This window comes from Prosopis cineraria, unplaced genomic scaffold (assembly GCF_029017545.1).
Source record: "Prosopis cineraria cultivar Desert tree isolate PC_DT_omini unplaced genomic scaffold, ASM2901754v1 PC508, whole genome shotgun sequence".
In the NCBI taxonomy this organism is placed as follows: Eukaryota; Viridiplantae; Streptophyta; class Magnoliopsida; order Fabales; family Fabaceae; genus Prosopis; species Prosopis cineraria.
The window spans coordinates 1,122-17,535 of NW_026555833.1; the positions used below are offsets into that span (position 1 = coordinate 1,122).

Sequence of the window (16,414 nt, forward strand, 5' to 3'; positions counted from 1 at the left end):
GAATGTAAATTCTGGATATATTGTTTTGTGGAACTAACGATTAGCTGAGGGAGAGGAAGGGTTGCCGGCGGACTTGTTTAGTCGAGGGAGAGTTGCCATCGATAGCCAAAAGAGAGACTGAGAGAAGGATGAAGAAGGGATTTTGGTAAGAAAAAAGTGATGTAATATGACCAGGACAGAATCCACGCCAGCAAAATAATTCGGCCGTTTGCTTACGTGTCTAGTTTCACGGTCAATGTTGAGCTTCTTAAACGTTTTGGCACAGTTACACTTGTTAAATGAACATTAGGGATAATTTTGCATCCTCTTTCACTTAATAATATTAGGTGCTCATGAAGAAAATTTTTTGGGTAGATTTGCCTTTAACCCTATGTCTTTTTCACATTTGTCATTCTTCTTCTTCCCCACTTCTCTCTGTTTTTTAATATTTGATGGAGTATATGTTGATTTATATAATAAGCATAATTTCTTGGGGAAAAAACATAAATCAATGAAATTATAATTTTATAGTTGAGATTATTAGTAAAGAAGTTTGATTTTCATATAATTAATCTTTAGTTATAATTTTTTATTGTTCTTACTACTAGGAATGAAAAATATTTATTTAAAAATATATATATTTATAATAGATATGAGAAGAACTGAATTGGACTCTATCATTTCAAAGAGTTTTAAATTTTATTTTTTCACATAAATAATTTAATATTAGTAACTACATTTTTAAATATACTTTCCTCTTTTTCTCCAAAAGAAAATTTTATTTGTATCCCCTTAAAATTTCTTAATATTGATCATAAAAATAAATTATATAAAATTTCAAAATATAGTTACAGGACACCCCCAAACATTTATATTTACTCTGCAGGCAGGTGGATTAGATGAATCACTTCATTTGATAAGAAGTGTGCCCATGAAGCCGCTGGCCTCTGTATGCGGTGCCTTCCTTACCGACTATCGAATCCATAATAATGTTGCCAAGCTTTGCTGTCAAAGAGCTTTTACTGTTAGATAAAGGTGACCGAGCATACGTTCAATTATCTAACATATACTCTTTGTTTAAAAATATAAGATATTTTTAATTGAATCTTATCTCTTAATAAAATATTTATTTACTTTTTAACTAACCCTATATTTTTATATTTATTTCTATTAAACAAACCCTACAATAAATAAAAAGTCAGGTGTATTAAAAAAAAAAAAAGACAATAATTACATCTAAAAAAACTATAAATACTTTAAATTTTTTAACATTCAACTCCTCAAAAAATACATTATATTTTTTATTGAAAAGAGTGCTTGAACGCTTACTGTAAGGAAGATGCACGTAAGATATGAAAATTGATTGATTATATGTGGATAAAAGAAACCATCTGGATGCAGTTTAATAGAGTCATGAATTTGTTTCTGCAGACATGTCAAACTGTCAACGAGTTGAGATAGGTAATGTGCTGGGACTAATGTTTGCGGACTTTAATCAATATGTTCCCTCTGTATTGAAGAGCGTGTAGTGTCAGGACAGAGAAGGCTGTGGGCTCTTATTTAAGTATATCTCATGTCCTCATCTCCACACCAGGCGGGGGATGACTGGTGAGTTTTACTGCATAATCTTCACAGTATAAAATTTTGACAATTTATAACCATATGGAGTTCCTGAAATGTATGTGTTGGTATGTTGCCATGATATTGTATTACAGCGAGATGACTAAAAAAATTAGCAAAATAATCAAGCATGATATGATGACAATGATGTAACTTTCCTTTGAAAAGAAATATAGTACTATGCACCTGTCAGATTCTTTCTAGTCCAAAGAAAAAAGACATAGGATGGTGTCCTACATGATCCTCCCCGCATAGGATTCGCCCCCGTCACGAATTCCTTATACACACTTCAGTCGTGTTTCCAACATGATCCTTATATCAGATAGTTAGCATCCTTGTGAATTTGGTCATGACATTTACTATAGTTGCCTACTTGCCTCTCTTTCCTTTTCAAGATATTGTCTGTTGCTTACAATTTTAGAAATTTAAAGGCATTTTATCTCTTGTAAATTGCATCACATGCTCAATATTTTTTCCCATTGTTCAGTTCATAGACATATCTTGAATTAATTTTGTAACAGAATATACATCAGAGACATACATCTTGCACACGTAGGCTTTTCTCTTAACATTGCTTGAGGCAACAATTATTTCACTTACTAAGACCGATCTGTGCTTTCTTGGCTATTCATCTAATGAATAAAATGAGTGGTAAAAATTATCAGATGAGAAAACCCCATAGATTTTTTTTTTAGTACAGAATTTGAGAAGAAAGATAAATTCATAAAAAATATCACTCTGCGTTTGCATCTCAAATGGCTTAGTCCTGCACCAACTTGGAAAGCATTGTTGGATTTACAGCTGATTGAATGGTCCAGTTGCTTTGTGATGTGTTACCTTGCAGTTTTGCATCTGGCAAATGTCACATTTCAACTTCTGAATGAGCTGCAGACTCCTATGATAGCAGTGCTGATGAAATTCCTGGCATCCTTAGGCCGACTATTGCTCAGAGCAATTACGCTAAACAAGGCAGTTGATGTCAGAACATAATCAAATCGTGGGTAGGAGAAAAATTACAGACTTTCAAATTCAGAATGATGAAATCCAAGAGGTACATGAGAAAGGAGGAAAAATGTGAGGCAGCAGTATAAGCTGTCAGAAAGTTAATTAAGGAGGATAGGTAAACGTTGAGTGTAAGAAAATGAGACACAAAAGACCTCACCTTGGAATGTGGAAGGAACGACGATGACATGCATATCAGAATTGTGGGGTGGTAGGTGTAAGCGAAGGGGATATAGCTTCCCATTCAAAGGATTACGGGAACACACAAGAATATCATCATGCCCCGTTTCTTCCTTCAGCTTTTCCTTCAACTCATTCACAGAACTTCCCTTGAATGTGAAGAACTTCTCCTTTCCAGGCTCAACATCCCCATATTCATCCCCCACTTCATAAAAAATTGTCCTCCCTTCTTTCTTTGGCGATAGCGCGTATTCCTCCAACTCTTTCACCTGCACGTGACAATGAACAGAAATTTTTTTCCCTCTCCACGTCAGAATTCCCAATCGAATGTTTCACATGAACAAACACATTCTTTTAAAGAACAAAACAAACCTCAGTTGTTTTTGGAGACCTGAGCTCAATTTTGGAGAAGTTGTCACCACCCGAAACGGAAGCAGAAGTATTGGTTGGGGCTGGATTCACGGAACGATGGGGCGGGGCAATAGGCTTGGGACGAGGTCGCTGTTTGGGATGTTGCTGAACTTGTTGCAAGCGAATCTCGACGACGTCGACATCCCAGAGAATCCAATCCTGAGTCGTATTTCTGTAAGGGATGTCGTGGGTGACGGAGTTCCTCCATGGAGGCAGTCCTCCGTTGGCACGCAGGAATTGGCCATAACGGGTCCTGAGTCTCACCTGAACGCCCTCTCTGATTGGTTCCCATTCGAGGGAGGAATCTAATCTTCTGGGAAGAGTTTGGAGCACTTTCTTGCCTCCAGACCCAAATATGAATGGCAAATTGGAGGCGGTCAAGTATTTTCCGTAACAGCTCTTGAATCGTAAGCAATTGGAATTCTCGACGATCTCCACGTTCCATTTAGCGTTCTTGTAGCACCCATTACGATCTTGACGAACAGTTTCTTCATCGTCGTCGGCGATCAAGTATTTGTCATGGTGGCTCCTCAAACGCACCACATAGGCCCTTTGGAAGATCTCCATTCCCCTCTCAATCTCTGATTAACAGGATCCGAATCAGAGAGGGTGAGAAAAGGTTAAAAGAAATACAAAATGTGACATTCAAGTTGAGTTTTGTTAGCAACAAATAATCTTTTTTTGGAAGGAGCTGGTGCTAGAAGACAAATGAACCAAAAGAGACCAGGAAAAATTAGAGGAGAAAGTATAGTGATGGTGGTAACGAATGCTCATATAAAGGATTTGGGAGTTTTAGGTTGAGGTTGTTACCCATAAAAGTGGTAGCCAACCTGCCCGTCGTGACATGAAACGCAAGCCTCGGAAATACTTCCTAGTTTAGCGCAACTTGCAACTCTTGCCGTGCAAATTCATTTTTTATAATGTTATGTTTTTGGTTGTAATCTTATCTTAATTAAAAAACTAATTAAATATAATGCCAAGATTGCTTTCAAGAGACCTATCCCACTCCAATTGAGTGGTGGTGGTGTTCAAATTTAACTTGATAATCAAGGTGAAGAGAGGAGAACCAACAGAAGTCATGATCCCCCTAAGTTTTTAATTTTTTCTCAGTAAATTATGGAGTTTATATATTTTCAAATTTTAAGTTGATATATTATAAAAGCCTTAAAACACTAAAGAAATTTTTATTTCAATTTTATAGTAGTCTTTTAATTTACACATGTATAGTGCAACTGTTATAATAATTTAAAAATATAGTTGTCATAAAATTTATTTAATTATTTTCAACAAGATAACATTACAATTGCTTTTAAAGCATTGATATTATTTAATTTTACTTTTATTTTATATTTAATGAAAAAAATTAGAAAAATTATTACTAACAATTTTATAAAGCATTACAACAAAAATCGCAAGATATATTGAATGAAGAATATATTAATTGAATGAATTAAATAGTAAATTTAAGCAAATAATAGAGTTTTTTATATTGAACAAAACTTTGAATTCCAAATATGCATTCAAATTATTCAATACTTATAGGAGAAGATGAAATATTCACTAATTTAATTATAGTTTATATTGAAAATGAAATTTTTAAAATTTTTGTCGTAAATATGATAATTAATTATTTTTATATCATGAAAAATTAATGAGAAAAAATTAAAAAATGATATATATATATATATATATATATTTGTTGTGTGTGCGCTCGTGCAAAATTAAATATAAATATATAAGTTAAAATATTTATAATATACTAACAACATATATAAATTTAATTTTTTATTATTATCATATATGCTTTTTCATTTTGACATATGTCCAAACAAAATTTTTGGCTTCATCCCAGGTGATAATACCAGGTATCATATCTGTATAAGAAATAACAAAAGGAAAATATCAAATAGTGAGATCTACCATAGTTCACCTTATCTAATATGATCTAATAATAATTAAACTAGTTTTTGACTTGTGCAATGCACGTGATATATTGAATCACATGATTGATACGTTAGGTATCAATATATTAAAAAATAAATAAAAGTGCATCGATATAATAAAAGAAAATAATTTTAATATAAAAACTATGATCTTACTTTTTTTTTACCATTGAATTATGATCTTACTTGTTATTCATATTAGGAAAATAAGTATAAATATAAATTAAATAATAATAATGGAACATGCACTGTATTGTGCAAGTCATTAATATAAGAAATGAAAATATAATGTATTTTTGCATGAATATGGTAGGAAGAGTGAAAGTTATATCATTTGCTCATCTTAATGACATTTAAAGTGGAGTCTTATGTTTTATGAGGTCTTGGGAGATAGCATTGCACAGTTCTAATTAAGAAAAACTAAGCAATTATGCAATAATTATAAAGGTTCTAGCTAATATGACTATTAAGGAAATTTTTGTGGGTGCAAAGCCCACGTTAACAAAATAATAATTTGTTTTTATAAATTTGACGTGCCTTAGGCCTATGTTAAAATGTGATTTTTTATTTTTTAATTTTTTACCTATTGTCAGGATCGTTAGAGTAAAAGCTTACATGTTTCTTAAATATGAAGTGTCTTATACATAGAGCTAGTAAAAAGAGCCGGCTCTTGAAGGGCTCAAGCCTTAAAAGGGCCCTTTTAAGCCTGAGTTTTTTTTAGGATTCTGATTTTCGAAGCCTGGCCCTTGACATGAAGGGCTCAAGGCCGGCCCCGCGGGCTTTAGGCCCTTTTAACTATTTTTATTTTTTAAAATTTTTTAATCAAACAAAAAATTACTTCATTCTAATATAATACTTAATCAAAAAAGGTATAAAAAACTAACTAAATAATATCTAAATGAACTAAAAACACAAATAAAATAATAAAAATGCAATAAGTAATAGATCGGTTAAGCCGACAAACACCCAATCAAAATTAAAAGAGTAAATGTTGAACTGAATGAATCATTATCATGGATCTAAATGAATTAGGGGATTTAAGGTTGTATTTTTTTTTTTAGAAAATGGCAGCCAAGGATTTCTGTATGAAATTTATATCAATTAAGAATCAATTATTGTTGAAACCTGAATGAAAAACAAGTTACAATGAACTATTGTTAATTTAAAATGAGTTATTATTAAAATCTAAATGAATACTTATTGATAAAGGCTAACTCGAATTCACAAGTATCTACTCAAATTTTGACAATAAGTGATTTTTGACTGATATAATTTTTGATCAATGATTCTTCATTGCTATTTTTTCTTCTTCTTTTTTACCTTCCATCCTCAGTAAATATGGGCTAACATGTGATGTGGAGTAACATTTAGTTTAATTTTTTTTCAAATGTAAAAAGAGTAAAAATTATGAGAATTAATTAAAAAAATACATATGTGGGCTTAAACGGGCTGGCCCTCGGCCCTGCAGGGTCGGCCCTTTTAAGCCCGATTTATCATTTTGGAGTCCTATTTATAAGTCCGGCCCTACTCTTATACGGGCTTAAACAGGCTAGCCCGACTGGCTCGGCCCATTTTCCCGACTCTACTTATATATCACGCAGTGACCACATGTAGATAGGAGGCATATAGTGAAGTTATGCATGTTCTTAATGTAATGCATGAAATTTAGTTTTTTATTTATGTGGTGAGGATCAAAGTGCTGCTTAAATTATAATAAAATCAACTGCTAATATTCTATGTTTTCTCCTCTCGAAAAAAATATAATAGAGAAGTCACGAGAATGCTTATTGTTGATATAAATGTCTCTATATGAATTTGCACAAGAGAATATAAAAGAGAAATAGATCCCTACTTTAGTAAATGAGAAAAAGTCATAGCTAAAAATTATTATCAATGGGAAAATATAAAAAGAAGGTCAGAATTTCGCCAAGCAATTTGAATTATAAGAAAGGTTCGTGAACCCAAGAAGATAAAATTTGTACCTTAGTTATGCAAACTTCATTTGTGTGATACCACCTCATTGAGCCAATTGCCTCTTAGTCCACATGCTTCTTTATTAAAACGTGTACGTTGGTGATGTGAGTTTCATTTGTGCAATACCACCTCAGGTAGCCAATCGCCTCCTAATTCACATACTTCTTTATTATAATAAAATTTAAAAATAAAATTAAAAAAAGAGGAAAACTTGGGTAGTGCAACGCTACATGTTAATTATATAATAAAAAGACTTTAGACCTTGTATAATGCAGACATTAACTTTCTACTTAGTTTAAGAAGAGTAGAGGTGATGAAGTAGAAATTTTAGTGACTTTGATTTAAAAAAAAATAGACAAATAAGGACATAAAATTTTAATAAAGTGATAATTTAAAAAATAAAAATCAATTAAAAACTTTCAACCCTATTTTTTCATTTTTAAAAATGAACTCATTAAAATAAAAATAATACTCCATTTGTTCAATGTTATAAATCATTTTTAATCAAATCACATCCTCAATAAGTTAGTTAAGTGTCTTTAAAATCATACATTCTTTTTGTGTTTACCCTTATTTAATAAGACATTTTAATTAAAAAAATTTATTAATTATAGCCCTAATTAAAGGTACATTTTTTTTAAAAAATCTCATTAACCGCATTTTAAAAGATTCAAAATACCTTATATTTTTAATATTTTATCTCAAAAAAATTCCTTATATTTTTGGAGGGAGTATGTTAAAAAGTTTAGATAACAACCATCATATTTAATATTTTAGAAAGTACAAAACATTATAAGTTATTACCCGTACGTGTTAAAAATTAAAAAAATAGAGTTTTTTAAATTTTTATCCCTTTACATATTGAAAATATAAATCATATTTTATTTTCTTTTATAATACTCCACTGATGCAATTTAAAATCTAGTCTGGATAATAATATGCATGGAACTGCATAATAATTTATTACTCCGTAAATGAATTAAAAATGTTAATATAAAAATTTAGATAACAGAAATTTGTTGCCCTATATGAATTAAAAATTTTCACAATATATTTTATTTTAGAATGTATTAACCCATGCACTAAGGGTTTTTATATGTCATTAAAAATTAATAACTTATTTTAATTATATACAAGTTAAAAAAAACATAATTTCAAAAAATTTAGAATGAAAGATAAAAAATAAATATAATTTAAAAAATGTGATTAAAAATATTTTTATGGTTTTTTATCCAAAATAACTTTTATGTTATTAAGTTTGTAAAAAATATGATTTTAAAAGCTGTACAATATTTTTACTGCACATTTACAGTATAAATTATTGTACTTTATCAAATAAATAGAGAGATTTTAAATTTTAACACTATATTTGGTTGGGAAATGGAAGGAATTTTAATGAAGGGAAGGAAAGACGAAGAAGCAATGAAGGATATATGTTGCAATAAGGGTGGGCATATGTCTCCCCACAAATTTTGAAAACTTCGATGAAGTTAGGCATTGAGATGAGTACCGTGTTCCCACACAAACCTTCAAATTGCACCCTAGCACAAAGCTGAGAGGGAAACAGAGGGAAGATGAGGAAGAGAGTAATTGAACATGCTTAATTAAATTAATGTTGATTTATTAGTTTGAAGAATGTTATTTATGAATCTAGGTCCCGTTTGGTACATTGAAATTTTGCTTTGAGAATTGGAAATGAAAATAGAAATGGAATTCAAAACATAGTTAGTTTGGTTTGCTAAAAATCAATTCCACCAAAATTGATGGAATTGGATTCTATCAAAAATATTCAGTTTTCAAATTTTATTTTTTATTTTGCATCTTTTACCCCTTCATCTCTCACTCCATTCAACCTTCCTTCCACTATCTCAGCCCCTAACAATTGCATCGGTGACTTCCAACACTTGGTGAATGTGACCTTTGCCTTAGAGACAGCGACCGCGAGCAACCTCCAGCCACAAAAACCTCCATTAATGGCGAAAATTAATAGCAAATCTTCCTTTTCCTCTTTCTCTTCTAACGATAGCAACCTCTAATTTTATGGTTAAAGTTTGAAGGTGACTTCAAATCCAACCTCTAATTTGCTAAGATTGAGACTCAGAGCAAAAGGGAGATTAAGAGAGAAACTACTTTGATCTGGGTATTCTCTCTCTCTCTCTCTCTCTCTCTCTCTCAAAATCTTATAGGTCTAAAAATGTTGCACAAAGAGAGTTGTTTGTTAAATCTAGATCTTCGTTTTTGATTTCTTGATTGTTGTAGAGAAAGTATTGAATTTGAATTTCCATCGCAATCTCCCTCTCCCTCTCAATCTTCATCTTCGGTTTCTTGATTATTACAGAGCAAAAGTGTTGAATTTGGACCTCCCTCTCCCTCTCGATCTTTGTCTTTGGTTTCTTGATTGTCGACTCTGGATTTGTTGTTTCAATGGTAACTTTTGTTGATTGTTGAATCTAGATTCTTGTTGATTGTTTTCCAATAGTGCGGTGGTTCTTTCAGTAGCAATATAGAGAAAGGTGGCTATGTTGGTCTAGGTATTTTTTCAAGAAAGATTTTTGATCTTTTAATATTATGAATATGTGTTTTGATAAAAAATTATATTAAGATTTCATGGATATACCAAACATATCATTAAACTTCATATCCACTTTCATATTCATTTTCATTTTCACTTCTATATCCATTTTCATTTCTATCAAAATCATTTCCATCATACCAAACGAGGCACTAGTTGTAAAAGAGCTACTCGTTTTTTCAAAGAGAAGGAACAAAGAAGCTCAATGTTAGAGAGAGACTAAGGGTGACATTAGACTTGGGAGAGAAGGACGCGCGGCATGATCGCGATTGTGGAGATAATGAGATAAGTAGAGTTGCTTTTTTAAAATTTTTATTTCATCCATCTATTATTCGTTGGGCCAGACTTGACTTCTCTTCATTCTTTATTTTTTTCATTTCACCTCCACTTCTTATTTTAATGAATTTATTTTTAAATTGTTGATATTTAATGTTTCATAAAATTATTATTAAAATATAAAATTTATGAAAAATAAATAAATAAATTTAAAATATAACTAATTTCATTTAAACTATGTTAAATCTCAACCATTTTAAAAATTGAGATGGCAAGTGAAAAGAAAGTGAAAAGACAAGAAAAGAAAAGAAAGCAAATTTCATTCCATGTGTTGTTCTTGTTTTTTTCTTTAATTATGAATCGTCAAATGTTATAAGCAGTAAAACGAGTGCAACTAAAATGGCTTTTAACAAAAACAAAAACAAAAACAAAAGCCCTAACAGATAACCCAACTGAAAATAAAGAGACCCACGCAGAAAACCAAAAATACAAGTCACAAAAAGATACAAACCCACACCAAACAGACCAAGACATAATTGAATGCTGAATTAAATTTCATGGCCAATTTGTAGTCCTTGTAGATGATAATTGAGAACACCCACATAAAAAGAATAAATAGCCTGTCCAAAAATTGACCCATTTAAAAAGGTAGTAATCACAGAAAGTTAAAAAAAAAAAAGAGAGAGAGAGAGAGAGAGAGAGAGAACTAATTTATTTTAATCCGATAATCAGAAATCAGTTCAGTTAAAAATATCCTGTAGAATTTGAAATACAATGTCATATGTTGTAGGAGATTGAAAGATAGAAACACGTTATTTTAATTTTTTAGGTTATTTATTTCATTCATTTTTTAGCTATATTTTATCATAAAAAAGTATTTACTCTTTATGTTTTTCACTTAAATATTTTGTTTTTTATATGCATTCATTTAAATTGTAATTTCGAGTTTGAGATCGTTGTTGTTATTAATTAATAAAATATAGTTGTTTACATAAAAATAAAAAACATAATTTGGGATATAGGTAGATTGAATTTGAAAAAAAGAAGCGTAGAAAATAAAATTATTTTAACATAAAATTGTAGAGAAACAATCTTCATCTAAATTTTATTAATAAAATTTTTCCACGTGATAAACAATAAATTAAGATAAATTTAGAAAATCTGCTATGAAAGCTCAATTTTAAATTATAAACCATTGGTTTGGTTGCATATATGATTTTATGTTTGTATATTTAATTTTATCCGATAATAAGTATTGTTATTTTTTTTAATGTATATGTTGTCTATGTTGGTTCAAGGTCTTCATGAATAATTCCTCCAAATCCCCCCAATAAACTTCCCCTCCCCTCCTCTTTAGTATAGTATTGCCAAACAAGGGGAGATTTTAAGCCTCTCTCCTTCATTTTCCCATCTAAATAATGGTAAGGAAGATTTTTCTTTCTCTTCCCTTCAATCAAACAGATCTTAAAGTGATTTACTTTGGATTGTGATGTGCCAACAAATATTATCTCCTCTAAATGTTGAAGGCAAATGGCAAACCTCTCTTGATTAAATTATTATATACACAAGAGCTAGAATTCAAATCCTAATTACTAATTTAAAATTTAAATAACAAAAGCTCCTATCATTCATGATAACTTTAGTTGATAGTGTTTGACTTCTTTTAATTCCATAACCAATTATAGTTGGATCAAGGGAAACAATTATTTTCCTTTTAAACAAGATCAAAGTTAGAAGGAAATATGGCATTTAAGGCTGGAAGTTAGAAGAGAGCAATGTTGAAATTGATTAATTGTTTTTGGTTTGCTTTTTTGTTATTTTGTTTGTTTTTTCTTGTTCGGTGAGTTTTGTGTGGTAGGATGCATGTAGGTTTTTTAGAGCGTTTCTTTTTTTTCCCTTTTTGCTTTGGCTATTAATGTGTGTATTATTTTTTTGTGATTAATAAAATGGGCTCTTGTTCTAACCAAAAAAAGCTTAAATTTATCACAATAAAAACTCATCAATTTTGCATAGGATATTGTTTTATAAAAAACACATATGTATTATTGTTAAAAAATAAACATTAACTTGTTAATTTTATGAGGAAACCCTAACAAAAAATATAAGTTAAGAAAACCCTAAACAAAAATATAAATTAAGGCCCTAAACAAAAATATAAATTAAGGTTTAACTTTTAATAATAAGAAATACGTGTTTTTTTTAAATAATATCTAATGCCTAATGGGCTTATGAAGTCTCTTGAGAGCGCCTTAAATCTCATTCTCCCAAGTCAGAACTTTGCAAACAAGAAAAAACTATATTCTTATGTTTATTTTTAATTAAGCCAAAATGAAATACTATAATAAATATTCTTTTGATTTTTTGAATTATTCGAAGCATTTTTTAAACAACTCGGGTTTTCTGCTAAGAAAGATTCTTCTTAATTGACTTTTTTTTAATCAGAAGAACCCATATTTAGAGAATTCAATTTTCCAGCAAGCAGCTAAATGCGATGCGAAAATACCAAAGAGCAAGAATTTGTGTCGAGAAAAAGTTGTCAAGACCTTGAAGCCCACAACGTCCACCCGCATAATTTCTTACACAACACGTCATCCCTTTCTGGTGCGCCAGACTAACTGAATTGATCGATCAGTTTTTATGGGAATAAACATTTTCAATTACTATTACTATAAATTATAAAATATTAAATTAAAGGGCAAGATTTATATACTTACTTTTATGTAATTAATATACTTTCATTCAATCAAATCAAGATAAATAAATTTTAATATGTTAATAATATTAATAATAAAAAATTATTATAGAATAAATAATTTATAATAGATACATATCTCTTAATTTAATTAAAAATAAGTAATTAAAGTACATAAAGTTAAGTATATAATTTTTTTTTTAAATTAAAATGTATCCAACGATCTGATTATCATCGTAACATATAAAAATTACACTTTCATTTTTTTTAATGAATGCAAGAAATTAAAAACTCTTTTTCAATGATTTCACTTTTCACTTTCATGAAAAATATAAATAATTTAAAACTCACCACGCATGCAGAGAAAGTCAAAACTTCATCTTAAACCCTACCGTTGCATAACTTCTTTCTAATTGCGTGTGTGGAGATTGGAGAGTCTTTACTGCCTGTATATTTCCCTCCGAGTAACTAACTAACTACTCACAAAATAGAAAATCTAGATAGATTCTTAAAATAAAAAAAAACTAGCCACACATCTCCATCATGCAGAGATAGATTTAATATAAATAAATACACAACATTATCATCATCATCATTATATATATAGATATAGATATAGATATATCAAATCAGATTTAGTGCTAAACTTTTAAATTAGAAAACCAGTAGGATGTGTTTTAGGAGGGTTTTACTTTTTAGAATAAAATCAATATCAATAATATATACATTTATAAATAGGAATCATCTTTCCATATATGATTATAACTATTAAAAAAAACTTTTCAGGTATTAAAAACAGCATTCTAAATTTGTTACAACTAACAGTCTAAATTAATACTAATTAATATTATTATATTTAATTTAATTTAATTTGGTGTATTGAAATTGAATTTCATACGATTTAAAAATATCAATGTAAAATATAAAATTCATATTAAAATTAGTTCTCCTTATTCATATATTTATAAAATATCACATCCTTTATAAATAATACAGATATTTACACAATTGTACATGGGATTTTTTATATTTACTTTATATCATTATCTTAACTGTAATTAAACGAATAAAATATTTTAACGAATGAATCAATTTTTTTTTTCTTTTGCCAGCATCGAATGGATCATATATGATTGTTATTAAAAAGTAAATAAGGAGGTATTTATTGAAGTATGTTTTTAAAAATTAAATTAGTGGGTAAAGGCAGCATGAATGCAACAAAAGTAAATGATTTCAACAAATTAAATTTATTCTTGTATATTACTTTAAAAAAAAAAATCTCCTTTTGAATAGGTATGGTGTTTTACTTGGTCGCGGGATCTCAATAAAAGCATGCTGGAGCACAACCACCACCTGCACCAGAGTCAGAGTTCACCATAGGTATATCAACTTCATATACCTGAAAATCCTTCAGAATCTGATCATCCATAACCGACGCGTGACTATGTATTATTATTACCTGGCTTATGATGACAATTAAAGGAGGCTCGAACAAGGCCTGCGCTGCATGTAAGTATCAGAGAAGACGATGCACAAAAGAGTGCCCTTTGGCTCCTTATTTCCCTGCAGATCAACCTAAAAAGTTCAGCAATGCTCACCGTTTGTTTGGAGTCGCCAACATCAAGAAGATTCTGGATCAGGTAGAACCCAGGAAAAGAGATGAAGCCATGACATCTATTATCTTTGAATCCGATATGCGAGAAAAGTTTCCTGTTCTGGGTTGTTTAGGCCTCACATGGAACTACAATAATCAGATACTCGCGGCCATGGAAGAGCTGCGTTATCTGAAACTCAGGCTTGCCATTCACAAACAACAATTGCACTGTCATGTTTCTCATCAAATCTCTCCTTCTCATCCAGTAACAGAATCAATGCCTTTTAGTACAGATACCTTGTCCGTGTCGAACTATTTGCAATATAATATTAATCTCAATAACAACCAAGTTGTTACCTTTGATGGTGGAGGTGGAAGTGAAGTGTTTGGTCTTCAACAATCCTTCAGTTCCATGGCTGTACCATCATCTGACTTCATAGCCAACCAACCAGAAATGGGCACGGTTGAATATGAAGATATTAATCCTTATAATGTAATGGTAGATGACAGGCAATTATTTATTGAATACAGAGAAGAACCATGTGAGTCAAGGTGCGTACGTGGATATTTCACCTTTGCTACATATGTTTTTTAAAATTTTATCGTTTTTTTTTTGGTGATATTTGAACTACTATTAAATATGGATATGATGTTATTGGGCAGTAAGGAATCATCATTGACAGAAGCAAAGTGTCATCATATCGAGCGTGGTTCTGAGCTTAAGAGTGCAGCAGCATACATGGGCTTCACAAGTGTGAAAGGATGATTGATTAGGTCGTGGATGGGGAATAGCATTGATTTTTAATCAATCATATATTCACGCAGGGTGTAAATTCAGAGACGTAGTTACAGATCGATCACTTTTTATGTTTTCTGTGCCTACGCACGTCATGAATCTGTTGCCTCACCTTGTTTTGTCAGTGCATCACTTTATCTTTCATCTTCCAAACATATGAAAACAATTACTTCTTTTATTATATCAATAAGATGATAGCATGCTACTGTTATTTTAAGGATTTGAAACGTTCAAACGATTGAGGGTAAGTTATTTTTGTATCTCTTGAAAGTGGGAATTAATCGCAATTAGATTCTTGACAAATTTTTTTTTAAAAAAAGTTACAAAGACCGATTCAAATAAGTACAAATTCAGGGCCACTAATTACAAATAAAAAACTTAAATTCTAAATCTAACTCTTAGTAAAGGTGAGCAAAACTAAATTAAAACCGAAAATCAAATAAAATCAAATTGAGCTTGATCTATTTGATTTAGTCTATTCGGTTATTTAATTTGATTTGGTTTTTTATTTTAGAAAATTTTGATGGTTTGCAAATTCTTAAATTAAATAGACCAATTCAACCAAATTATCGTAAATACATGTATATATATTGTTAACTTATAAATTATACATATAGTTTATTACTTTATTTTATTTTATTTTTTATGCTTTTAAAAAGTAAATATATAAATAATTTATATGCCTGAAACCCTAAAAGGTGTATAATTCATATAGTATTTTCTAACTTATGTCCGCTAAGTATTTCATATTTGTTTATAAGTCAATTTTATATATATATATATATATATATAAAATATCGACCTTTATCAGTTTGAGAAGACATGACAAAGTTTATAGAAGGGGAGGGGTTCAAGGTCCATATTGATCTAATCTCATTTTTATGTAAATAGATGCCTTCATTTTTTTTATTAAAAAAAATACAATGGGTAAAAAATCGTAACATATGTCTAGAAATACTCAATATAAAGTCCAAAACTAAATTAACTAATTGAACTGAATTATAAAAATTTGGTTCAATTCTAGTCCAGTTTAATTCAGTTTAAATTTTAAATGTTTTTCGATCTATCAATTTTGTATATTTTTGCATCAAACCGATTGATACTCACCCTTAACTCTTAATTTGCGATTTGATTCATAGTTGCAACTATGTGAATCAATACTTACAACTTATTTTTTTAAAAAAATCATCAAAAAACTAATGATGTGAACAAAAAGAAAAATAAATGTTTGACGAAATTGAAGATTTAATAAGATTGAAAGATTGAAAATATTTTATTAATTAGGATATTTTTATTAATTAAGAATATTTATTTTTGATTGTCGTAACATTTGAATTATTAGTATCTCTCATCATTTATTGTTAACTTTTCATTT

At 29.8% G+C, this 16,414-nt stretch overlaps 2 protein-coding genes across 2 annotated transcripts; one reads left to right on the forward strand and one right to left on the reverse strand.

Annotated features, from left to right (window-relative positions):
- Positions 1–2,235: 2,235 nt before the first annotated feature.
- On the reverse strand, positions 2,236–3,976 carry LOC129297381 (uncharacterized). Its single transcript, XM_054935713.1, has 3 exons — positions 3,154–3,976; positions 2,762–3,050; positions 2,236–2,559 (listed from the first exon to the last, which is right to left on the reverse strand). The coding sequence occupies exons 1-3, from the start codon at positions 3,757–3,759 to the stop codon at positions 2,555–2,557; spliced, it is 900 nt and encodes a 299-aa protein (XP_054791688.1). The 5' UTR covers positions 3,760–3,976; the 3' UTR covers positions 2,236–2,554.
- A 10,142-nt stretch (positions 3,977–14,118) lies between these two features.
- On the forward strand, positions 14,119–15,009 carry LOC129297379 (LOB domain-containing protein 27-like). The gene is made up of 2 exons (XM_054935712.1): positions 14,119–14,795; positions 14,907–15,009. The coding sequence occupies exons 1-2, from the start codon at positions 14,119–14,121 to the stop codon at positions 15,007–15,009; spliced, it is 780 nt and encodes a 259-aa protein (XP_054791687.1).
- Positions 15,010–16,414: the final 1,405 nt, after the last annotated feature.